This window comes from Astyanax mexicanus, chromosome 4, assembly GCF_023375975.1.
Source record: "Astyanax mexicanus isolate ESR-SI-001 chromosome 4, AstMex3_surface, whole genome shotgun sequence".
Taxonomy (NCBI): Eukaryota; Metazoa; Chordata; class Actinopteri; order Characiformes; family Acestrorhamphidae; genus Astyanax; species Astyanax mexicanus.
Genome location: NC_064411.1, coordinates 27,540,735 through 27,565,050, shown reverse-complemented (window position 1 = coordinate 27,565,050; position 24,316 = coordinate 27,540,735). Strand labels below are relative to the sequence as shown.

The 24,316-nt window shown below is 40.6% G+C and overlaps 1 protein-coding gene across 16 annotated transcripts in view; it reads left to right on the top strand.

Moving 5' to 3' along the window:
- Nucleotides 1-24,316, top strand: part of ptprsb (protein tyrosine phosphatase receptor type Sb) — a 281,301-nt gene that overhangs the window by 105,797 nt on the left and 151,188 nt on the right. For all 16 annotated transcript variants that reach the window (XM_049478946.1, XM_049478941.1, XM_049478945.1 and 13 more), the window contains exon 6: nucleotides 13,786-13,974. In XM_049478946.1, coding sequence (XP_049334903.1) covers nucleotides 13,786-13,974 — 189 coding nt within the window. The remainder of the gene's footprint in view (nucleotides 1-13,785; nucleotides 13,975-24,316) is intronic.

Here is a 24,316-nt window from a genome sequence, read left to right as displayed (position 1 = left end):
TAGAGGGAAAGAAAGAGAGAGAGAGTAGAGAAGGAGAGATGTGTGTGTGTGGGGAGGTATGAGAGCGTTAGCATGCTCGTTCTCTGGATGTGAGGAATGATAGAATTCGAGCTTCTCGCCTGTTTCCTGTTTCCATGGCGAGCAGATCCTCCGTCACGGCGTTCCTCTGGGTGCCGGGCCGTTTTTAGCGCTCTGGTTTGGCGAGAATGGAGACGATCCATCTGGCTAATGCTAACACACACATTCAGCCCGAGCTTTCCAACAGAGATCTGCTCTTCTCTTCAGGATCAGAGAGGAGCACATACCTTACTAACACATATATACTGTACACACACTGAAATACATCAAATACAACCCTAAATTTACTTTATTATTATATACCAACTGGTCTTATTATATAGAGATAAACATTATTATTATCATTATTAGAACTATTTAATGGCGCTGATATTTACACATTGATGACATCATATATCTAATAATTTTTTGGGTAGTTGATTAGTCAGCAACTGTTTCTGCCACACCCTCCATCTCTTTATCAGAGTGATAAAAACACTCTTTTAAATTAAAAGAGCTCATATATAGTAAGTAAATATATAATTGTTGTGTTTGTGCACTTTAGGGTTCACATACTGAGTTTATTGTAAACCCCTCCCCATCTTTCTGTGCCCAGCAATTTTTTTTATAATCAACGATGATTAAAACTAAACTATACTAATCATTACAGACCTAATATTTATTTTAAATAGCAATTTTTTTAATTATTATTGAGAATCGTTAAACATTGGAATATGGGCTAGTGAACACTTATATATGCATTATATTATATACCTGTACATTATATATTTAATAAATAAAACTATTGAGGTTGTGGTGTTTATATTTTGTGTGATAAATCAATAACATCATTTTCGTGACAGATCTACATTTAGTTTGTTTCTTTACTATTTCTTCAGAGCTGTAATGCTAATGTAATAACAGCAATACATTTATTTTATTTACCTGTTAAATTATGTCTTTCTTATTATTGAATCATTAAAACTGACCTGCAGTACTTTAGATCAGGGGTCGGCAATAGGCGGAAACATATGGCTCGTGAGGTTGATTGAACTATAATGAACGTTAGTGGAAAAAAATGAAATAAAATGCTTCTCTGGTGAGCTTTTGTTTATATTCCCCCCATGTCTTTGTCTGTCGTAAGTTTCCGCCCGTTTTTTGTTTTTCCGCCTGTTCTTGGGCTCCCGATCTCCTTATAAGGGTGTTTTTTTTTTTTTGCTGGCTGTGTCCCAATTCACTAGCTGGGGCAGTGGCAGTGTATTGTACCGCGACCCTGACAACATGGGTTCAATTCTGTCTAAAAAGTGTTTATTTATTTATTTTTTCCTTTCTTCTTGAGTTAAAATGCTTTGAGATCAACTGTTCTGCAATTGGGTTTAACAACTCTCTGGGCTGGAGAGCTGCTAGCCTGTAGCACTCCATCTTATTATACACTTAATTTTCCGAAACAGATTTTTTTGGTGGCCCGCCACGTAATGGCTTGGAAAATACTATCTGGCCCGCTGCCAAAAACTAATTGCCGACCCCTGCTTTAGATGCTGCTGCAAAAGATTTATGTCTTCCTTTTTTTTTTTTTTAGGCAATACACTTAAGCAATAGAACACGAGAGGGAGTGTGTTATCCCATATAACATCACGGCTGTAGATCATCACAACCGTGATGTTATTCGGGATATTGCATTTTTGGAGAATTTCTGCCTGTTTTGCTGGACTGTGGTTAGGTTAGCGTAGCTTGCTTTAGCTCAGCATTAACTTAGCTTAGCCTAGCCTGGCTGGTTAAGTTACTGTTCTGGCTGTCAGAAGGCATTAGCTGAGCGATTTTTCTTCCCTTTTTTTTCTACAAAAGACAAGCCAGCACTGCGGGTGAGCTTGCCGTGGTTGAGCGCTAGCCTGTGCTAAGCTAACGCTGCTGCTGGTGCCGGTGTAGGTGATGATTCAAAACTGTTACTTACTGTGTGATACAAGTTTAGTGAGAGAAGGCCGTGATGTTATCACAAATATCAACACTCCTCAACCAATCAAACCAGATTGTGAGGTCGGAACTAACTGTTGTATAATATCAATTAACTGTTTACTCGATATGATTTCAGGCAAGCAGTGTGTTGCTATGCAGGGGATTCTAAATGTGTGGGTGTTTTCAAGCCGTACAACGAAGAAACAATATTAGGAAACGGCTATCTCATGACTTTTGACATATGAGTGTGGTATACATATGCCATATTTTCGTGAAACATCTTTTTTCGCTTCCTTTTTCTTCTTTGTTTCCGAGTTAAATTGCCTTAACCTGCCTCCAACACTCAGCAGTGGGTCCTCCTTCTTTGCGAGCGCGAGGCGGGAAGCGCTCCGGCTATAAAAAGGCGTGGGCTGAACGCCCCCTCAGGCGTGAAGTTTGTATAATTGGTGAGCTAAATGCTAACCTAGCTTAGCTTTTTTTCCAGCACAGAAACTGAAGGAGGCAATGACTAGAGCCAAACACGTCGTGGCTGTTCGGGGGTGCGGCTGAAAGGCTGGAAAGTGTGTAAATTAGATGTTTTTGCCTCAAACTCTCGCTTGAAGGCCGAGTTCCACACAAAAAAACACTCTTCAGGCTGGGATGTCTCTCGCTCTGCCTTTTATATTTCTCTCTTTTTTTGTCTCTTTTTTTTTTTTTTTTGCGAAGGCCTTGGGGCCGGCAGGGCCGAGCGCTAAAAGGCCGCAGCCGAGAGAAAGCGCTTGTGATCAGTCGAGTAAGCCTGATTATTCTGCTCGGCTGCCGGAGGATAGTGGCGGAAAATGTACCAGCATGCACTGCAGCGGGCAGGGGAAGGGTGGCATACAGGCGTACAGTCTCTCATCCAGCGGCGCACACGCTATAGGCTCTCTTAGAGAAGCTCTCTCTCTCTTTTTTCTCCTTTTTTTTCTTTTCTGTCTTCTCTCTTCTGTATGTTCCTTTTTATGTTTTTCATTCGCTGACTCACTCCCTCGCTCCCTCCTCCTCCTCCATATGTATCACCCTCACCATCCCATCCCATAATGCTATAGCTCCTGTCTGGATACAATTCCCTTTTTTTCATCCCACTTCTTAGCTAAATACAAAACCATATATATATATTTTTCAAACGTTTTCGTTAATTTTCTTCATTTGATTTTTACATCATTGAATTAATTAATTACATAGCCAAAATATATTCTTGTTTTGCTTATTAAAAAAAGTTGATTACAAAATATTACAGTATAATAATAGTATATATAACCTTTGCAGCACATTTTTTGTCATTAAATTTACTTCAGTAGTGCTATTCTAGTCATAAATATACTTTAGTAAGGGTGTTCTAAAATAAATGTACCTTACGGTGCTATTCTAATCACGTATTTACTTCATTAGTGCTATTCACCTCATGAATGTGCCTCAGCAATGTTATTTTAATCATAAATATACCACAGTGCTGCTATTCTAGTAATATGTTTACATCAGTGGTGCTAATTAAGTCCTATATTTACCTCAGTAGTGGTACTCTAGGCATACATGTAGCTCAGCAATGCTATTCTACTCACACATTTGCCCCAGCAGTGCTATTCTAATCATAAATTTACTTCATCTCTGCTGTTCGGATCATGTTTTTTCTTCAGGAGTACTATTATAGGAGTACAAAATATAAATGTACCTCATTGTAGCTTTTCTAATCATGAATTTAATCCAGAATAGCTATTCTATTCATACAGTGCAGTAGTGGTATTCTAGTCTAGTCTATTTACTTCAGTAGTGCTATTCTTGTCACATTGTTACCTCAGTACTGCTATTCAAATCATGTATTTACTTTAGTAGTGCTATTCAAGTTATACATTTATCTCAATAATGCTATTCTATTCCTACATTTACCTCAGTAGTGCTATTCTATTCCTAAATTCACCTCAGTAGAGCTAGTATATTCCTAAATTTATCATGTACTATCATATATATGTTATCATATATTTACCTTAGCAGTGCTTTTCTAGTCATAACGTTACGTCGGCAGTGCTATTCAAATCATGTATTTATTTCAGCAGTGCTATTTAAATCATACATTTACCTTAGCAGTGCTATTCTATTCCTAAATGTATCTCAGTAGTGCTATTCAAATAATGTATTTACTTCAGAAGTGCTATTCAAATCATACATTTACTTTAGCAGTGCTCTTCTATCCCTGAATTTACCTCAGTAGTGTTATTCTATTTCTAAATTTACCTCAGTAGTGCTATTTTATTTTTTCAAACTTACCTCAGTAGTGCTATTCCAATTTTAGATTTACCCCAGTTGTGCTCTTCTAATCATAAATTGACCTTATTAGAGCTGTTCTAATCATACATTCATCTCAGCAGTGCCACTCAAGTCTCATATTAAAGAAAAAAAGGCTGAACATTTCCGGTCATCAAATATTTGGTGTATCCCTACCCTTCTTACTCTTTTTCAACTCTTGATTTTGTTCCTCCCGTACTTTTAGATGATTTAGATGAGGTTTGCATGTTTGCATGTGAGAGCGAGCAACCTTCACAATGTTTTTGCGTGGGCCTGCTGCACGTGAGTCTAGTGCGTGTCGGATATTGTGCGCATGGCTCTGGTGTGAGAGTGTGTGTGTGTGTGTGTGTACGCGAGGCCGTGTTTGTGTACGCGCATGTGTTTGAACAGAAAATGGGATGTTTGCCTTGCTATTGTTGGCTCAACACGCTGGCGTCTATACAAAGCTTCATTTTCCCTATGTAAACGGAGGCAGCCTGCTCTCCTCAGAGCGAGCCCCACAGGGAAAAAGCCTCCAGCCTCTTCCTCTCTCTCTCTCTCTCTCTCTCTCTCTCTCTCTCTCTCTCTCTCCTTGTCTTCCTCACCAGCCTCTTCCTCTCTCTCTCTCCTCGTCTTCCTCACCAGCCTCTTCCTCTCTCTCTCTCTCTCTCTCTCTCTCCTCGTCTTCCTCAACAGCTTCTTCCTCTCTCTCTCTCTCTCTCCTCGTCTTCCTCACCAGCCTCTTCCTCTCTCTCTCTCTCTCTCTCTCTCTCTCTCTCTCCTCGTCTTCCTCACCAGCCTCTTCCTCTCTCTCTCTCTCTCAATTCAATTCAATTCAAATTGGCTTTATTAGCATGACTGTTTTAAAAAACAATGTTGCCAAAGCACACAAATGTCAAAACCGAACCTATAGTGAAACAGCGATGAAAATGTTAACATACACATCAATTAATTAAAATAAAAAAATCACAATAATAATAATAACAATGATGACAATAGTAAAGACAACAATAATAATAACAATAGTAATAATAAATATTATAGTGATTATCCCTGAGTCTCGTCAGTGAGAGAAGCCCTGTTCTTAATCAGAATGTAGACAGTGTGACTTTCAGTCAGTGCTGCTGACAGTGTGACTTTTCAGCCCCTTTAGCAACTTTTTTGTAAAAATGGAAAAAAGCGACTACAGACAAATGTAGCGAGTTTTTGCGGTGTTATTGGAGACTTTTGGCGACTCTGAGATGAACACACGCTCTCTTCAGCCACGCTGCAGCGCCTGCTGCCGTGAGCCCCGCCCCCATCACTCACAGTGCAGTCAAATTCAAATTCAAAGTTGCTTTATTAGCATGACAAATTTTCACATTTGTATTGCCAAAGCTATGATTAACAAATATATATATATTCCTGACAAAATTTAACATAAGATAACTGTACAGGTAAATTTGAACACAAGTTTAAGTAAACAATTAAATTAATTATTATAGAAAAAAAAAAAAAAAAAAAAACATATGATTTATAATAAAGAGTAATAGAGCTTGTAGTTCTGTACAGCAGTGTATCTGTGGTCACTCACTGTCCCTCAGGCTGTGGCAGGCCTGGACGTACTGCGCTGCCAGAGTGCAGCACTCACTGTGTTCCCCCAGCAGGTAGGGGAGTTTTTCTGGATCGGGGATGTTTTTAAATGCAGGTAATTTGTGGGTGAATTTGGTGTAGAATTGGGTTCTAATCTGGGAATATTTGGGACATTCTGTAAGGAAGTGCAGCTCTGTCTCTGGTCTGTTCAGTGGGCAGTGTGGGCACACTCTCTGCTCTTTGGGCAGCCAGGATTTCTTGTGCCTGCCCGTCTCTATGGCCAGGCTGTGGGCACTGAGTCTGTACCTGGTCAGGGTGGACCTCAGTTTGGGGTCAGTCAGGGTGCTCAGGTATTCCGCTGCTCTGTACTGACGGTTTAGGGCCGAATAACACTGTAGTTTACTCTGAGATTTAGTTTGAGTTTCCCAATAGCTGATGTAGTTTTGTTGGAGTTGTTTTGTAATTTGGTTGAATCTGATTGGTGTCTGGTCCTGAGTGTGTGGGGTGTTAGTGTGTGTTAGAGCTGTGTGTGTAAGTGTGTTAATGTGTGTGAGTGTAGAACTGTGCTTCAGGACCAGCTGAGTGAGGGGACTGGTGTCTTTGCTCAACTCTTGGTACTGCAGAGATTTATAATGGTAAGAGTGGGGGTCGCTGTGTTGTAAATGTGTCCAGAATTTGATTGCCCTTTTTTGTATTTTTAAAATCAGTGGAAATTGGCCTAATTCTGCCCTGCATGCATTGTTTGGGGTGTTTCTGTGAACCTTCAGAATAATTTTACAGAATTCTGCATGCAGGGTCTCAATTGGATGTTTGTCCCATTTACTAAATTCTTGGTTTGTAAGCGGACCCCACACTTCACTGCCATAAAGGGCAATAGGTTGAATTACAAACTCAAATATTTTTAACCAAATTCTAATTGGAATTTCTACAGGAATTTGTTGTTTTATGGCGTAGAAGGCTCTGCGTGCTTTTCCTTTCAGTTCATTCACTGCCAATGTAAAGTTTCCAGATGAACTGATTGTAATACCTAAATAATTGTAGTTTTTTGAATATTCAATATTATTTGTACCTAATTTAAATATGTGCTTTTGCCCCTGAGATCTGGATCTTTTTTGAAATACTAAAATATTTGTCTTTTTTAGGTTTACTGCCAGGGCCCAGGTCTGGCAGTACTGCTCCAGCAGGTCCAGGTTCTGCTGTAGACCCTGTTCTGTGGGGGACAGCAGGACCAGGTCGTCTGCGTAGAGCAGGAATTTGATCTCTCTCTCTCTCTCTCTCTCTCTCTCTCTCTCTCTCTCTCTCTCCTTGTCTTCCTCACCAGCCTCTTCCTCTCTCTCTCTCTCTCTCTCTCCTCGTCTTCCTCACCAGCCTCTTCCTCTCTCTCTCTCTCTCTCTCTCTCTCCTCGTCTTCCTCAACAGCTTCTTCCTCTCTCTCTCTCTCTCTCCTTGTCTTCCTCACCAGCCTCTTCCTCTCTCTCTCTCTCTCTCTCTCTCCTTGTCTTCCTCACCAGCCTCTTCCTCTCTCTCTCTCTCTCTCTCTCTCTCTCTCTCTCCTTGTCTTCCTCACCAGCCTCTTCTTCTCTCTCTCTCTCTCTCTCTCTCTCTCTCCTCGTCTTCCTCACCAGCCTCTTCCTCTCTCTCTCTCTCTCTCCTCGTCTTCCTCACCAGCCTCTTCCTCTCTCTCTCTCTCTCTCTCTCCTCATCTTCCTCACCAGCCTCTTCCTCTCTCTCTCTCTCTCTCTCTCTCTCTCTCTCTCTCCTCGTCTTCCTCACCAGCCTCTTCCTCTCTCTCTCTCTCTCTCTCTCCTTGTCTTCCTCACCAGCCTCTTCCTCTCTCTCTCTCTCTCTCTCTCTCTCTCCTCGTCTTCCTCACCAGCCTCTTCCTCTCTCTCTCTCTCTCTCTCTCTCCTTGTCTTCCTCACCAGCCTCTTCCTCTCTCTCTCTCTCTCTCTCTCTCCTCGTCTTCCTCACCAGCCTCTTCCTCTCTCTCTCTCTCTCTCTCCTCGTCTTCCTCACCAGCCTCTTCCTCTCTCTCTCTCTCCTCGTCTTCCTCACCAGCCTCTTCCTCTCTCTCTCTCTCTCTCTCCTCGTCTTCCTCACCAGCCTCTTCCTCTCTCTCTCTCTCCTCGTCTTCCTCACCAGCCACTTCCTCTCTCTCTCTCTCTCTCTCTCTCTCTCTCTCTCTCTCTCTCTCCTCGTCTTCCTCACCAGCCTCTTCCTCTCTCTCTCTCTCTCTCTCTCTCTCCTCGTCTTCCTCACCAGCCTCTTCCTCTCTCTCTCTCTCTCTCTCTCTGCTCGTCTTCCTCACCAGCCTCTTCCACTCTCTCTCTCTCTCTCTCTCTCTCTCTCCTCGTCTTCCTCACCAGCCACTTCCTCTCTCTCTCTCTCTCTCTCTCTCTCTCTCTCTCTCTCTCCTTGTCTTCCTCACCAGCCTCTTCCTCTCTCTCTCTCTCTCTCTCTCTTTCTCTTCTCGTCTTCCTCACCAGCCTTCTTCTCCACCCTCTGCTGCCATTACCGTAACTGCACATTCAAGAATACTCCTTTATTAAAGTCCGAAAATAAAGCTTTCTTATGATACATTTACCTCAGTAGTAGTGCTATTCGACCTCTGAATTTACCTCTGTATAGCTATTCCAATCCTACATTTACCTCAGTCATGCTATTCTAGTTACACATTTATCTCAGTAATGCTATTCTATTCCTAAATTTACCTCAGTAGTCATATTCTATTCCCAAATCTACCTTAGTAGTGTTATTTTATTATTAATTTACCTCAATAGCTATTCTAATCATACATTTTTCTCAGTAGTGCTATTCTAATCTTAAATTTACCTCAGTAGTGCTATTCTATTCCTAAATTTTCCACAGAATTGTTATTCTACTCCCACTCTGCTATTCAAATCAAGTATTTATTTCAGTAGTGCTATACAAATCATACATTTACCTCAGTCATGTTATTCTAGTCATACATTTATCTCAGCAATGCTATTCCATTCCTAAATTTTCCTCAGAAGTATTATTCTAATCATTTATTTACATCATTAGTACTATTCTTATTGTAAATTTACCTCATTAGTGGAATTCCAATCATAAATTTACCTCAGTAGATGGCGTCTGTGTGTCATTCTGTCTTTCTTTTTTATTCCGTTAATCAGTTAACGGCATCGCAAGGCCAGGTCGCAGCGATTGGCGATTGACTAAATGTTTGGACAGGCTGCAATTTATTTCTGATGTTGTTTGTTACTTGTTTCTGGACGCAACGATTACCAATTAGCAACACACCATTTCTACACCTCTGAAAATGCTTCTTGGTGGCAGAAACTCATTAAAAAAACAGATGCTTGCATAATCATATCAGTAACCGTAGACAGTATTGCAGCATCTCGCTCTTGTGTGCGCTGTTTTAGCTGTGAGAGCAGATGCGTGTAGCAGAAATTTGACCCAGGGGACGATGCCCCCCTCTGTATCATAGATCCACCCTCTCTCTCTCTCTGTGTTGAGTCCTGTATAAGCTCTCTGCCGAACAGTGATTCAGAGGCAGCAGGGCTGGGCTGCATTTAGCACGCTTAGCAAAAGCCTGTGCCCCACACTCATCTTTACGCCACCCTCAAAATCACAAATGTGCCATTCGATGAACATCTGAGTCATAAAAAATGAGGCCCTTTAATTGCATTCATTTTCCTTCAAAGCAAGAACCCACAAAAACAACCCCTCCAATACAATTCCAATCCAGAAAGGTTTGGGACTGTTCGCGTTAAATGTCTTTCAAGGGAATGTGTAATGTTACATTCCTTTGCACAGCACTTAAAGACTAAATAAACCCCCTCATTTTTGCTGACTCCACCTTCAGCTCTATTTTGAAAAAGGCTAAAAACTTGGAGGGGTAGTTTGGGTGGGGCAATGGATGATGTATGGGTTTAGAGGCTGAGCTGCAGCAGTAGCAGTGTGCCTCTGAGAGCGGTAAAACCCAGATGGTTGGATGTCAGCGAGGGGGGGGGGGGGCAATATTATTCATTGACTGATCTGCATATTATAAAAACAAAGTACATGGAAACATCGTCCTCGCCTATTCTATTCCTAAATTTACCTTAGTAGTGCTATTCTATTCCCAAATTTAGCAGGGCTTTTCTAGACACACTGTCACACAGTGCTATTCAAATCATGTATTTACATCAGCAGTGGTATTTTATTCATAAATGTACCTCAGAAGTGCTATTCTAATATACATTTACCTCAGTATTACTATTCTAATTGTAAATTTACCACATTAGTGCTATTCTAATCATACATTTACCACATTAGTGTTATTCTAATTATAAAGCAGGACTGGTATGTTTCCCACATTCCAGCTAATAATGGAATAAATAAATGTGGTTAAGGTTTACTGGCTCTTTAAAAGTATTTTGTGCGCCACTGGTTAAAACACAAGCTCAAAACATGATGCACCCACCCCCATGCTTAACAGTTGATGAAGTGTCATGTGTAGGGAGTCCAACACCCTTTCAAACATACTGTTGCATTGCATTGCAAAACGATCATAAAGTGATTTTAAGTAACTTCAGTGGATGGCTTGGAACACCCACACCTGTATACGTTGTGAGGTATTATCTTGTGGCAAGGCAATGTAAATTGAATTGTTCTTACGAATGGACAAGAGAATCTGGCAGAAGGTCCACCCACATTCCATATAGGAGAACAAGACCCCTCAAATACAATTCCAATCCAGAAAGGTTTGGGACTGTACGAATTTAATGTATTTCAGAGGACTTTGTAATGTTACCATTCCTTTTTAAAGTGTAACTAAGCCCCCTTATTTTTGCTGACTCCACCCTCAGCTCAAATTTGAAAAAGGCAAAAAAAGGGAGGAGTAATTTGGGAGGGGCACTGGGTGATGTATGGGTTTAGAGGCTGAGCTGTTTAAATCGATCATAAAGTGATCTTCAGTTACTTCAGTGAATGGCTTGGAATGCCCACACCTGTATAAGTTGTGAGGCATTATCTTATGGCAAGGCAAAGTGAATTTAATTGTTCGTACGAATGGACAAGAGACTCTTGCAAAAATCCCACCCACATATCAAACAGGATCTTTAGCTTCCATAGGACATGGCAAATATCATGGGACATGATATAGTACTAGATCCTGTTCCATGACTTGGTAAATCAGAGTATAACCCACACACACAACCCCTCAAATACAATACCAATCCAGAAAGGTTTGGGACTGTACGAATTTAATGTATTTCAGAGGACTTTGTAATGTTACCAATCCTTTTTTAGGTGTAACTAAGCCCCCTGATTTTTGCTGACTCCACCCTCAGCTCAAATTTGAAAAAGGCAAAAAAAATGGGAGGGGTAGTTTGGGAGGGGCACTGGGTGATGTATGGGTTTAGCGGCTGAGCTGTTTAAATCGATCATAAAGTGATCTTCAGTTACTTCAGTGGATGGCTTGTTACGCCCACATCTGTATAAGTTGTGAGGCATTATCTTGTGGCAAGTGAATTTAATTGTTCGTACGAATGGACAAGAGACTCTTGCAAAAATCCCACCCACATTTCAGACAGGATCTTTAGCTTCCATAGGACATGGCCAAAGTCATGGGACATGATATAGTACTAGATCCTGTTCCATGACATGGTAAATCAGTGTATACTCACATACTCAAGCACTAGCCTGCACCTGTTTCTTTCTTGTTTCTTCAAGCACAGGTCCAGACGCCGTTTCTGAGCAGTGACCTCAATCCTGTGTTTACTAGAACTCTGTGTCTTTTCTGCCTTTTCAATTAAACCTAACAAATAATTATTAGCTGCGCCCTGTCGCCCCCCCCCCCCCCTCGCCTGCTGCGCAGTGTGTAATTGGCATAGTCGCCGGTGAGGTGCATCCGTGCATGGTGATTATGTAGGTACATAATTACACACCATTCTCCTCCGTTTAAGAAGTGAACGCGTGTTGTTCCTTAGTTTACCTCTGATCATCTCCGCACTCTGAGTGGCGCTGGCTGTTTTATTTATAACGTTTAGTAATGAGTTCCACCCACCAGAGGCTCGGTGAGCAATCACCACGCCGGGGATGTGGGTGGCGTGTCCTTTCTCTCAATAACGATTCAGATTGCACAGAAACAGCGAAACTCCCTCATAAGTGGGCAGCTAATCTGAGGAGAATAGAGAAGTAAATTACGATAAACAGCCGTCAAACTACATTAACTTAAAGAGTCATTTTCTCAGACGAGGTTTCAGAGCATGAGCAGCTAAGACATCCTTTCAAACTTTCAAGCTGAAACGATTAATATTGTTGTTTTCTGCAGACTTGTTTTTTTTTTGGAATGCTGCCATATTCTTCAAGGCAATATTTGTTTGCACTCGCTTTCTTTAAAATTGCTTCTTTTCTTGCTATGGATGTGTGAAATATATGAAACGCTTCGCCCTTAATTAAATCTAAGTTTGCTGCAGCCAACCTTAAAAGAAAAAAAAAACAAAAAACATCAAATGTCAACTCAAACTCAAAGAAAAAAAATATGACTGCATTTTGAATTCTCTTGTTGAAGGCATTACAGTACAAAGCAATGTTTGTCAAACATGAGTCCAGATTCATTTGTTTCCCCTGATCTTTGTAAAAGGCTCTATATGGCTCTGAAAATAATTACGAGACCACTTAAATTTCTGAATCAGTTTCTCTGATTTTGCTATTTACAGGTTTATGTTTGAGTAAAATGAACATTGTTGTTTTATTCTATAATCTACAAATCACATTTCTCCCAAATTCCAAATAAAAATATTGTCATTTAGAGCATTTATTTACAGAAAATGAGAAATGACTGAAATAACAAAAAAGATGCAGAGATTTCAGACCTCAAATAATGCAAAGAAAACAAGTTCATATTCATAAAGTTTTAAGAGTTCAGAAATGAATATATGGTGGAATAACCCTGTTTTTTTAATCACAGTTTTCGTGCATCTTGGCATCATGTTCTCCTCCACCAGTTTTACACGCTGCTTTTGGATAACTTTATGCCTTTACTCCTGGTGCAAAAATTTCAAGCAGTTCAGCTTGTTTTGATGGCTTGTGATCATCCATCTTCCTCTTGATTATATTCCAGAGGTTTTCAATTTGGTAAAAGCAAAGAAACTCATCATTCTCATCAAACTCACTCATCTTTTATTCTTTTTCTGGAGCTGTATATTACATGTGAACTATGATTATTATTATTATTAATTGAATACTATGGTGTGAAGACAACCAGCCAGAAGGATACATTTCTGCTGTCTCAAAAGGTCAGAACTAAGTAGTTATTTTGCACTGAACATTTTTATTTGTATTATTATTTATTTAGACTAAATTGCTGAAATCCTGATTAAAATACTGAAAGGCTTAGGTCAGTGTGTCAGGTTTGAGTGTCAGGTTTTTAGTATTTTTTTTAGTTTCCTAGAGGTCTGATTATCAAGAGTAATAAACCATGTAATGAACTATCAGCAATATTCTTATGCTTTTAACTCATATACACTCTAATCTAACCGTTTTTGAAAATATATCTTAGGCGTGAATATATTTAAAGTCTATACATTCAAAAAAAAAAAAACAGGCGCTTGGTAAAATTTTGACCAAAACATGATCAGATCCAGGAAAATATAACAATTCTGCTTCCTATTACATTTTAAATGATTATATTTTTGAGCAGCCATATGTCTTCTGGAGTAAAAGAGATCAGGGCATGCGTCTGTCTGATATAATTACTGTGTTATAAGACCTTAAAGAGGAACTGACAAAAATGAAGAAATACACACCAAAACAGCCTAGGATTTAAAGGGTTAAGACTTAAATTTTTCCTTGTATTTAAAAACATTGTCTGCTATTTTCTACTGTACAATAATAACATTAATATCTCTTATTTCTAATGTTTAACAATGTTAATGTTCTCTCATTCTGCAGAGGACCTGCTGACGTTCGGCTTCCCCAGTATAGACATGGGTCCGCAGCTGAAGGTGGTGGAGAGAACGCGGACCGCCACAATGCTGTGTGCCGCCAGTGGCATCCCTGATCCGGAGATTTCCTGGTTCAAAGACTTCCTGCCGGTGGAGCCCGCGCTCAGCCAGGGCCGTATCAAACAGCTGCGATCAGGTATATTAGTGAGAGCTCTGATGTGGCTCTGGTTCACGGTGTGATCTGATGTTTTTGATCTGAGATCAGAGGCTGATCTGATAACACTAACTGATTCGAGTCAGTGACTTTTGAGTAAATCAGTTGAGAGTTTTGTGATTAGAGTCACAGACAGGTGCTACGCTATGGTTAGGTACAGACATTATGCAGAGAGTACATGATATACATGCGTAACGTGTGGGTATGTACCATACCGGTCAAAAGTTTGGACACATCTTCTTATTCAATGTGTTTATTTTAAATGAATACTTAAGTTATTCAGACTATGAAGGAACACATAATGAATCATGTAGTAACTAAAAAGGGTTAAACAAACCAGAAATATACTCTGTGAAGAAGCATTTAGGTGCTCTTATCTGGGGTTAAGCTGTTAACTTGTGGTTTCTGAGGTTGGTAATTCGGCTGAACGTATCCTGTACAACAGAGAAAACTATTAATCTTCTTTCCTACGGCGCTCCTGATGAGTGGAATGTTTCGGATTGACTGACCTTCATTTCTTAGAGTATTTTTTCTTTCTCTTTTTCTTAGTTGAGTAGTCCTTGCGTCTCATAATCTGGATTAGAACATTACTCAAAAATTCACTATTCACTGTATACCTGTTACTCTACCTCTTCACAACTTTACAACTGATGCTCTCAAACACATTAAGAGACAAGAAATTCAAGTAATTAACTCTTGACGAGTTCAGCACAGCTGTTAACTGAAAGCTGAACATTCCAGGTGACTCTACCTCATAAAATTGACTGAGAAAATCCAGCCAAGATGTGCAAAACTAAAGTTATCTGAGCAAGAGGTGCTACTTTGAAGAATCTAAAGTGTTTAACACTTTTTTGTTTAGTAAATGATTCCATATGTTTTTCTTCATAGTTTGGGGAACTTTAGTATTAATCTACCATACATTTAAAAATAAGGGAAAAAAAAACCAGTGAATTTAGGGTGTATCCAAACTTTTGACTGGTACAGTATATGCAAAGCTTGAAGATAGTAATGCTGACACATCAGAAATAATCACCCTTTTCTGCAGAAACTGGTAATTTCCCAGTAACACACCAATTAAAAAAACAAAGCTAACAGTTAGTAGAGGTGGGACAACATATCTAATATTAGACAAATATAACCTGAGTAAATATAAAAAGCACTTTTGAAAGCTCAAGAGTTCAATTTCACTACTAACCACAACCAGACCTGATTACTGCCAGACCTGTAGAATTAAGAATTACTTAAATAGAACCTGTCTGACATCATGAAGCAGATACAAGATCTCAAAAACAACACTATATAAACCAATCTGAAGAAGGTCAGTGTGGAAGGTGTGTGTCTCGTTACATCTGGAGTAAAACAAACATATAGTTTCAGAAAAAGATCATCATACTGAATGTAAAACATGGTGGTGGTAGTGTGTGTGATGGTCTGGAGCTGCTGGATAACTTGCTGTAATAGATGGAAGCAGGAATTCTGCTGTTTATCAGACAATCCTAAAGGAGAAAATCCGTCCATCAGTTCATGACCTCAAGCTCAGGAGTACTTGGGTTCTGCAGCAGGACAATGACCCAAAATGCACAAACCCACAAAGTTTACCTCTGAATGGCTTAAAAAATAGTTAAAGTCTTGAGATTGAGATGCTGTGGATGATCTTAAACAGGACGTTTATGCTCAAAAACACTCTAATGTGTCTGAATTAAAATAATTCTGTAAAGAAAAGTGGAACAAAATTCCTCCACAGAGATGTGAAAAACTCGTTGCCAGTTATCACTTTTTTAACACGTTTTTAACACTTTTATACACAGGGCTAAATTGGATTTTTGTTCTTAAATACATAAAATTGACATTTTAAAAAGTGCTTTTTATCTTTTTATGTTTACTCAGATTATATTTGTCTGATATTAAAGTTTTGTCTGTTGATAATTGGAAAATATGCAGAAACTCCTGCAGAAAGATCCTAAAATGTTGATTTTGTTTTCTCAACAAATATAAATATGATGCCATCATATTTAGAGGGCTAATAAGGAAGTATGATTCATATTTTGCCTGCTAGCTCAAAAAAAAAGCCTCAAGTGTCATAAATACACTTTTACATAAGATTCTCAGACATGAGAATGAGATCTATGCGATGTATGAAAGGCTTTTATAGCATGTAATCATGTAATGATATTAATGCATTAGATTAGGCAGATTCGGTGTGAGCAGTGGAATAAATGGCTGCATTTTGCTGCAGTGGCTTTTTTTTTCAGGAGAAGATTGGTGTAAAGATTAGCTTGTATGATTTGTTGACCCTGAAATGGGCTGTAATGAAAGGGTATTTGCAAACGAGGGTATTTTCAAAATCACCGCTTTCTCCTGCGCAGCTGAGCTCGGAGCGGCTGCAGGAAAGGGAGTAAGATTAGATGTTTAACTTTAATTTGCAGTAGAAGCTGAACAGCAGGGTATGATTATGGAATATACTCCTTTAACAATGTTCTAACGCTCATCTCTCTTTCTGTGTTGATCATTTATCTGTGTTGATCATTGGTGATCAGTGCCGGCGCTCCTCGTCCTCATTAAAACCTCTCTTATTTATCTCATTGATTTGTCTGATTCCCGCCGAGCTGTGGCGTATTTCTTTGTACTCACTTTTAGCGTTTCATTAGATGCAATTTATTCCCAATTCGTTTAAATTTTTCTCATGGCTTTCATAACAGTCTTCGTTCGCTGCCAGCGGCGGCAGTGAAAGGCTGGTAGTGGCATATGGCAATCAAAAGCAGAAGACAGCTCATGTCTTCCAGCAGCTGCTTTTGAACTGCAGAAGCTCTAAAGTTACCACTGTCTCTTCCCCCCTTTTTTCTCTTCTGTTTCATTTTGTGTTTCATTGAAACTGTCAGGAGTCTTCGGTAAGTATCTCTTAAACCCAGACCGAACTCTTCTTAAGTGGTTTCTTCTTTTGAACCAATCCCAGACGAGAATGGTGTGTGCTTTGTTACCCACCTGATTCTGTCCTAAAGTCTAAAATAATACATCCACGCCGTACAATACTGCGCAAACGTCTTCAGCCAGCTTAAAAAAAGCTTACAAAATTATACGTGATTAAAGTGTCTGTATGTCTGTATCTGGGCAGTAAATGTAAGTCTTTACTTGGCAAACATTAAAACATTAAAATACAAATACAAATATTCTTAAATGTTCCATTTTCTCCCCAATTTACAAGGCCAATTACCCAAGCCACTCATTAAGACTCCCCCCACAACACACCAGGAAGGTAAACACTAACACATGCCTCCTCTGATACATGTGAAGTCAGACTCCACCTCTTTTCCAACTTTTGCCGAGTAGCATCACAGCGTGCTCAGAGGAAAGCGCAGCGACTCTGTTCTGATACATCAGCTCACAGACGCCTTGTGATGATCGTGATCACCCTTTTTGGGAAAAGAAAGAGCACCATCTACCCACCCAGAGAGAGATCATAGTGTGTCTTGCTCTCTCTCTGGGTGGGTAGATGGCGCTCCTTCCCTCTTTCCCTCAGGGCTCCGGCAGCTGATGGCAAGCTGCATTACCAGGATTCGAACCAGCGATTTTCCAATCATAGTGACAGAGCTTTAGACTGCTGGACCACTCAGAGACCTAAATAACAGTTAAATGTTTCAGTAAGGTCTCGACTAATTATTAATTACACTAATAACACTAATTAAGACATTATTAAACATTACTACTATCATCTTAATGCTTTAGAATGTTGTAAAAAATAATAATAATAAATTGAGGCATTAAACATTAAAACAGTTTGTAATGATTAATAATGTCTACTAATTTAAGCTTAAAATCTAAGCTGCAAAACACAATTTGGTGCTCTCTCAGGGCTCTGGCAGACAATGTCAAGCTGCATGACAGGGATTCGAACCAGTAAGCTCCCAATCATAGTGGCAGCGCATTTTTTTTTTTTTTTTTACTTAAGATGTTTACATTTGCCTGTCTTTTTAGCTTACAACAGTGTGCTAGCCGGGGTTAGAAGCAGACTACAGGCTGATAATACTCACTTCTGAACGGCCAAATGGCTAGCGCTTAGCGGCTAATGCTAATACTGCTGGAGAACTAAACTAAACTAAACTGAAACTCCTGCATAATGCTAACGTAGATACATAAGTCGCACCGGATTATAAGGCACACTGACAATTTGGGGGGAAATTACAGGATTTTAGTGTACATATAGTCTGAAAAATATGGTAACTAAATTTGAAAAAATAAAAAAATAATAATAATAATAAAAAGCATTTTATTACAGTTATGAAGTTAGAGCATTTCATTTATGTTCATTTCTGAATTTACGATATGTCCGAAAAAGAAAGCATTGAAAATTGAGATTGATTTTTTTTGTTTTTATCTCAAAAATGCAATATATGTCCAATATAAGCTCTTATTTTTCTAAAATTGACCATAACCACACATTATATAATTAAACAACAGCTTTAACAGATAACTAAAGCAAATACCCTGTTCTCTCCTGAAGAAATGCTAGGAAATGGTTAATAGTCTGACATATATTAAAATGTATGAACAACAATACTGTCATCAGCCTCTCTTTGTATTAATGGTAGTGTAGCGTTTGCCAGTGTAAACTAATGTTTACTGTGGGGATAAACAGGTGTAAACAGGATTATCTCAGGCGGATGACGGCGTTTGTGCAGTAATGTATGTGACTCTTACCTCTCTGATCCCACTAATCAGCGTGAGATGCTTCCTCACACCTGTTCCCTGATGAGAAATGAAGGAGACCCCACTCGACCTGCTTTACTCTCCCCCACAGAACCAGGCACTGGCGTGTGTGTTTGTGTGTTTGGTAATGATGAAAAGTGACAAAGCAAATAGGCTACTGCTTGTTTATTTCACAGAGGCTAGCGAAGTGTTGCACAGACACACACACATGCACAGATCATTTTAGCAGCTCCACTGATCATGTAGTTGTATACTTGTATATATTGTAGTTTTACATTAATTACAGAGTGTAGTTCTGTATTTGTTTATCTGTATATGTATTATTTATTTTATATTTCTTTAATACTCAGGACCCCACAGGAAAGAAAACCAACACATCAGCTGATGCATTCTCAGCATCAGACAGAATCAGATGCAGCAGTGCTGCTGGAGTTTTAAACACCTTAGTGTCACTGCTGAACCGAGAAAAGTCCACCAATAGTGGGCAGTGTCCTGTGGACAACATCCTGTGGGCAGTGTCCTGTGGGAAGTTTCCTTTTGGGCTGCATACTGTTGGCAGCGCCTGTGGAAGGTGTTTTGTAGGCCTTGAGTCCTGTGGGTAGTGTATTTTGGCCAGTGTCCTGTGTGCAGTGTCATGTGGTAAATATTCTGTGGGCAGCTTCCTGTTGGAAGTGTCCTGGTGGCAGCATTCTGTGGGCAGTGTTCTGTGGGCAGAGTCCTGTAGGAAGCATCCTGTAAGCGGTGTCCTGTGGGCAGCATCCTCTGGGAAGTGCCTTGTCGGCAGCGTCATATGGGCCCCATCCTTTTGAAAGTGTCCTTTAGGAAGTGTCCTGTTGGTAGCACCATAGGGGCATCGTCCTGTGGGCAGCGTCCAGTGAAAAGTGTTCTGTAGCCAGAGTCCTGTGGGAAGTGTCCTGTGGGAGGTGTCCTGTGGGAAGTGTCCTGTGGAAAGTGAAAGGAGGACAATAAAAAAGCTAATCTAAAAACATTTAACTAGCTAGCTGCCCCAATAGTGCTATTTTCATCATAAATGTGTCTCAGCAGTGCTATTTAAGTCACGTGTTAGCCAGTCTAAGTTAGCTAAGTCAGCTTTCAGCTGTAAACAGCAAGTTTGTGAAGAGGTAATTATGCTCCGAGTAGAACGTAAAAATGAACTTAAACCTGCCGTATGTCAGCTCTCTTCTTCACTCCCTGCATTGTGGACAGCAGCGCTGCTGCCGATGGCTGGGGGGGTAGGGTGTGGTGTTGGAGGGTGTATGGGGGACCCCCGCCGAAAAAAAATAATATCTTTTCTTTCATATGACTGAACACAGAAAGTGTGTGAAAATTTGCCTCTTCCAAAGAAAGCTATAGAATGCTTCACTGAGCTGTGAGATATGTGTGTGGGGGCTCATGCATTGGATTTTGATGTGATTTTTGTCTCTTGTCTGTTTCACATGGACAATTCTAGCCAAATGCAACCAGTCACTATCATTACCACCCACTGCACATTGCTGTCCACTGTCCTGGCCAGTGTCAAGTCAAGTCTCACTCACAAGATATCACCTCACAATATATAGAGGTGTTGGGATTCCTAAGCCATTCCCTGAGGTACCACTTGATTACATTATCAATTTACATACTGCTGTTCCATTTTTTGGACTTTTTGCATGTCAGTTAAGATTTGACTCATTATTTTTTTCCCCAAAGTCTCAGACTGTTGCACAGGAGTTTGTGTAACTCAAAAACAGCCTATTTTTGCACATATTATGTAATAGTAATGAAATAATAAATGGTGTAATATTTTATAAATAAATACCGTATAAGTGATTCCAGAGTTCTCTGAGGCTCTGAGACTGGAGGCCTTGTTTTTCTGCTCTGAATGAACCGATCTCTGCGTTCACCGCTACTGAAGCATAAGTTGACTGTGCTGTCAGCCTGTTCTCATCAAATACAGAGGCACTCGGATCGCAGGTCTCTGCCACACACGGGTACCCTGCCATTCATGCCTTACTACCATCCCTTTCTCCCTGCCATCCCTGCTGTCCCTACCGTCCCTGCCTCTCTGCCATCCATGCCGTACCTACCATTCCTGCCTCACCGCAATCCCTGCCAACCCTACCATCCCTACCATTCCTTCCTCACTACCAACCCTGCTGTCCATAGCATCCCTGTTGTCCTTACCATTTCTGCCTTCCTTGCCATCCCTTATATTCCTGCCATCCCGACTATTTCTGCCATCCTTGCCTCTCTGCCATTACTGCCATCTCTGTTGTCCCAGCCATTTCTGCCATCCTTGCCTCTCTGCTATCCCTGCCATGCCTGCTCTCCCTGCCGTCCCTACTATATCTGCCATTGCGGCCTCTCTGTCATCTCTGCTGTCCCTACCATCTCTGCCAGCTCTACCATACCTGTCGTCCATACCATCTCTGCTGCCCATACTTTCCCTGATATCCTTATTATTCCTACCATCCATGCCATCCCTACTATTCCTGCCTTTTCTGCCATCTCTGCCAATCCTACTATCCCTGCTGTCCCTATCATCCCGACTATCCCTGCGGTCCCTACCATCCATACTATTCCTGCCATCCCTGCTGTTCATACTATCCCTGCTATCCCTACTATTCCTGCCTTCCCTGCCATCTCTGCCAATCCTACTATCCCTGCTGTCCCTACCATCCGTGCCTCCCTGCCATCCCTACTATCCCTGTGGTCCTTACCATCCCTGCTATTCCTGCGGTCCTTACCATCCCTACTATTCCTGCTATCCCTGCTGTCCATACCATCCCTGCCTCTCTACCATCCCTACCATCCCTGCCATCCCTATCATCCCCGCCATCCCTCCCACCCCTTCCATTCCTACTATCCCTGCCATTCCTGCAATCACTGCCTCTCTGCCGTCCCTGACTCTCTGCCATCCATGCCTTCTTACTATTCTTCCATGCCGTCCCTACTATTTCTGCCCTATGTACTATCGCTGCCATCTCTGCCTTCCTGCCGTCCCTACTATCCCTGTTGTCCCTATCATCCCTACCATTCCTACCATCCCCGCCGCCCCTATATCCCTGCTGCCCTTACCATCCCTGCTGCCCCTACCATCCCTGCCATCTTTACCACCCTTGCCATCTCTATCATCCCTACCATTCCTACCATCCCCGCCGCCCCTACCATCCCTGCTGCCCCTACCATCTCTACCACCCCTACCATCCCTGCCATCTCTATCCTCCCTGCCATCTTTACCATCCTTGTCATCCCTATGGAGCTTTCATGATTTTTAAAATGACTCACTGACTGAGAGAAAGAGACAGAGGGAGAATGAGTGAGAGGGAGAGAAAAAGTGAGAGAATGGGAGATAGAGATGGAGAGAGAGAGATAAATGGAGAGATAGAGACAGTGAGAGAATGAGTGAGAAAGATGCAGAGAAAGAGAGAGAATGAGTAAGTAAAAATGAGAGAGAGAGACAGAGAGAACAAGAGAGAATGAGAGAGAGCAGTAGGTGTTATGTATAGCAGAGAAAGAGTGATAGTGAGAGAATGAGTGTGAAAGAAAGAGTGGGAGAGAGAGATAAAGAGAACAATAGAGAGTTGTAGAGAGTATGAGAGTGAGAAAGTGCAGTAGAAAGTGTTATATATGTGATATATGGTGAGACGTAAAGAAGAAGACACAGAAACTTTGGTGAAGAGTGGGAGTGACAGAGAGAAAGAGAGAGAGAGAGAGAGTGAAAGAGAGCAAGCCTTAATACATCCTTTTTGCAATTCTGTCCCATTTCTATTTTTCCCAGTTTTTGTCCCTCTATCACTGTTTTGTCTGTATATTTTAAATAGGGCTTTTATTATTACTAAAATAGTCTGATGATTAATCGGATGACTAATTCAGTAGTCATAGCTTTTAATAAGGCAAACAATGGAAAGAATAGATAGAACTGGCCAGGCTTTTAGTGGATTGGTGTGTTGTGTTATTTTTAGTCTGTGCTGATTGGCTCTGTTCTGCAGATGTTTGGTTAGTTGGAGTGGAAAGGTGGAGAGAGAATGGAGTAGCTTGTGAGGGGTGGAGCCTAAAGTTTTGTTCTCTTGAAGTTGAAGTTGTAGCTGAAGTTGGCTTTTTATTAGGCAGCTTCCTATTTAATTTTAAGTTCCACCTTAAATTATTTAAATGGTTTGGCACTTGTATGTATTATATTATATGTATTACAGTGCTGCACTGTTTAAGGTGGAACAGAAATTTAAAGAAGCTATCTGCATCATACATAGCCTAGCTTCCAATATGTCACTTAGTGGTCCCTATCTTACACCCCGGCAACAGTCTATTTTCACACTTTCCTCCTGTGTTGTTTAAATAGCAACAGTGCTTGTGAATATATCTACAGCGATGGGTATGGTGGTCTCGAAATGAGGTGTGTTCAGATACATTTTTTGCCTTTTGCTATATTGGCAATGAAAAAAAAAACAGGTGGACCACTGACTGATTTAAAACCTTAACAGCTGTCTACATTCAGACGTCCATTGCTATCTTGGCAGTGAACTGTCAACATAGGCTCCTGCCCAACATGTATATGTTGATAGACAGCAGTGCCCAAACCCATAGCATGCCTGGTGGCATTCTACATCAACACAAAATATATGGGTTATTGTTATATTACTTAAATGACCTGCTTGTACACCTTCAACGGCATGAACAAGCTTGTCAGTTTCCTCTGCTGAGAAGCACAGAAATGCTGCGCTATTAAATTAGCAATCCGCCAAAGTCAGAATGTACCTGGCTCTTAAAGGCAATGGCAAGTGGTATGCTGATTGGTTTATTTCATGTTACAAAACAAAACAAACCATTGATTCATTAAGAGAGTTAGTACAGGCCTTTTGTACTTTTCCTGTCGTTATGATAGCAAAGACACACTGACACACCCTAAATCAAGTTGTATGGAGCGAAGTGGATGGCTCGCCTTTAGATTGCAACAATAGGGCACGATGTCTTTCTCTCTGTGTGTCTTGTTTATTATTGTGATCATATTATTACTAAAATAGTCTGATGATTAATCAGATGACTAATTCAGTAGTCATAGCTTTTAATAAGGCAAACATAGACAATACTGGGCTAAGTAAGCCGTTTTTATGAGCGTAAAGTAGGCAGCATTTAAAATGCATCATATGAAAGTGGTGCATGAGACATGCTGTCACATGCCCACACCTGTATAGGTTGTGAGGTGATATCTTGTGAGTGAGGGTTCTTGATCATGTTAAGGCACTGTGAATTAAGGGAATTGGAGTCTGATAGTGGATGTAGATGGATGGGATGTTCCATTTCTTAAGTTGCGAGGGGGGTATTTAAAATTCCTCGAGCCACTGTGTTCACATGCATACAGGAAATACATCACAATGTGTTTGGTAATGATGGTAAACGGCAGTGTCTGGCTAGACTTGTCCGTGTGTACAGACAAGTAACATCCACATTCAATGCAAAATAACCCATACACATATCCCACAGATCAGTGCAACATTCTTTAGTTTCTGTTGGACATGGCAAAAGTCATAGGACACACAGTATCCAACAAATGTGAATACAAACGCTTCTACAAATATTTTGTTGTCTAAATATCTGGCAACACGTGCGAGTGCATCTCATAGTGAACAAGTGAACTTCTTTG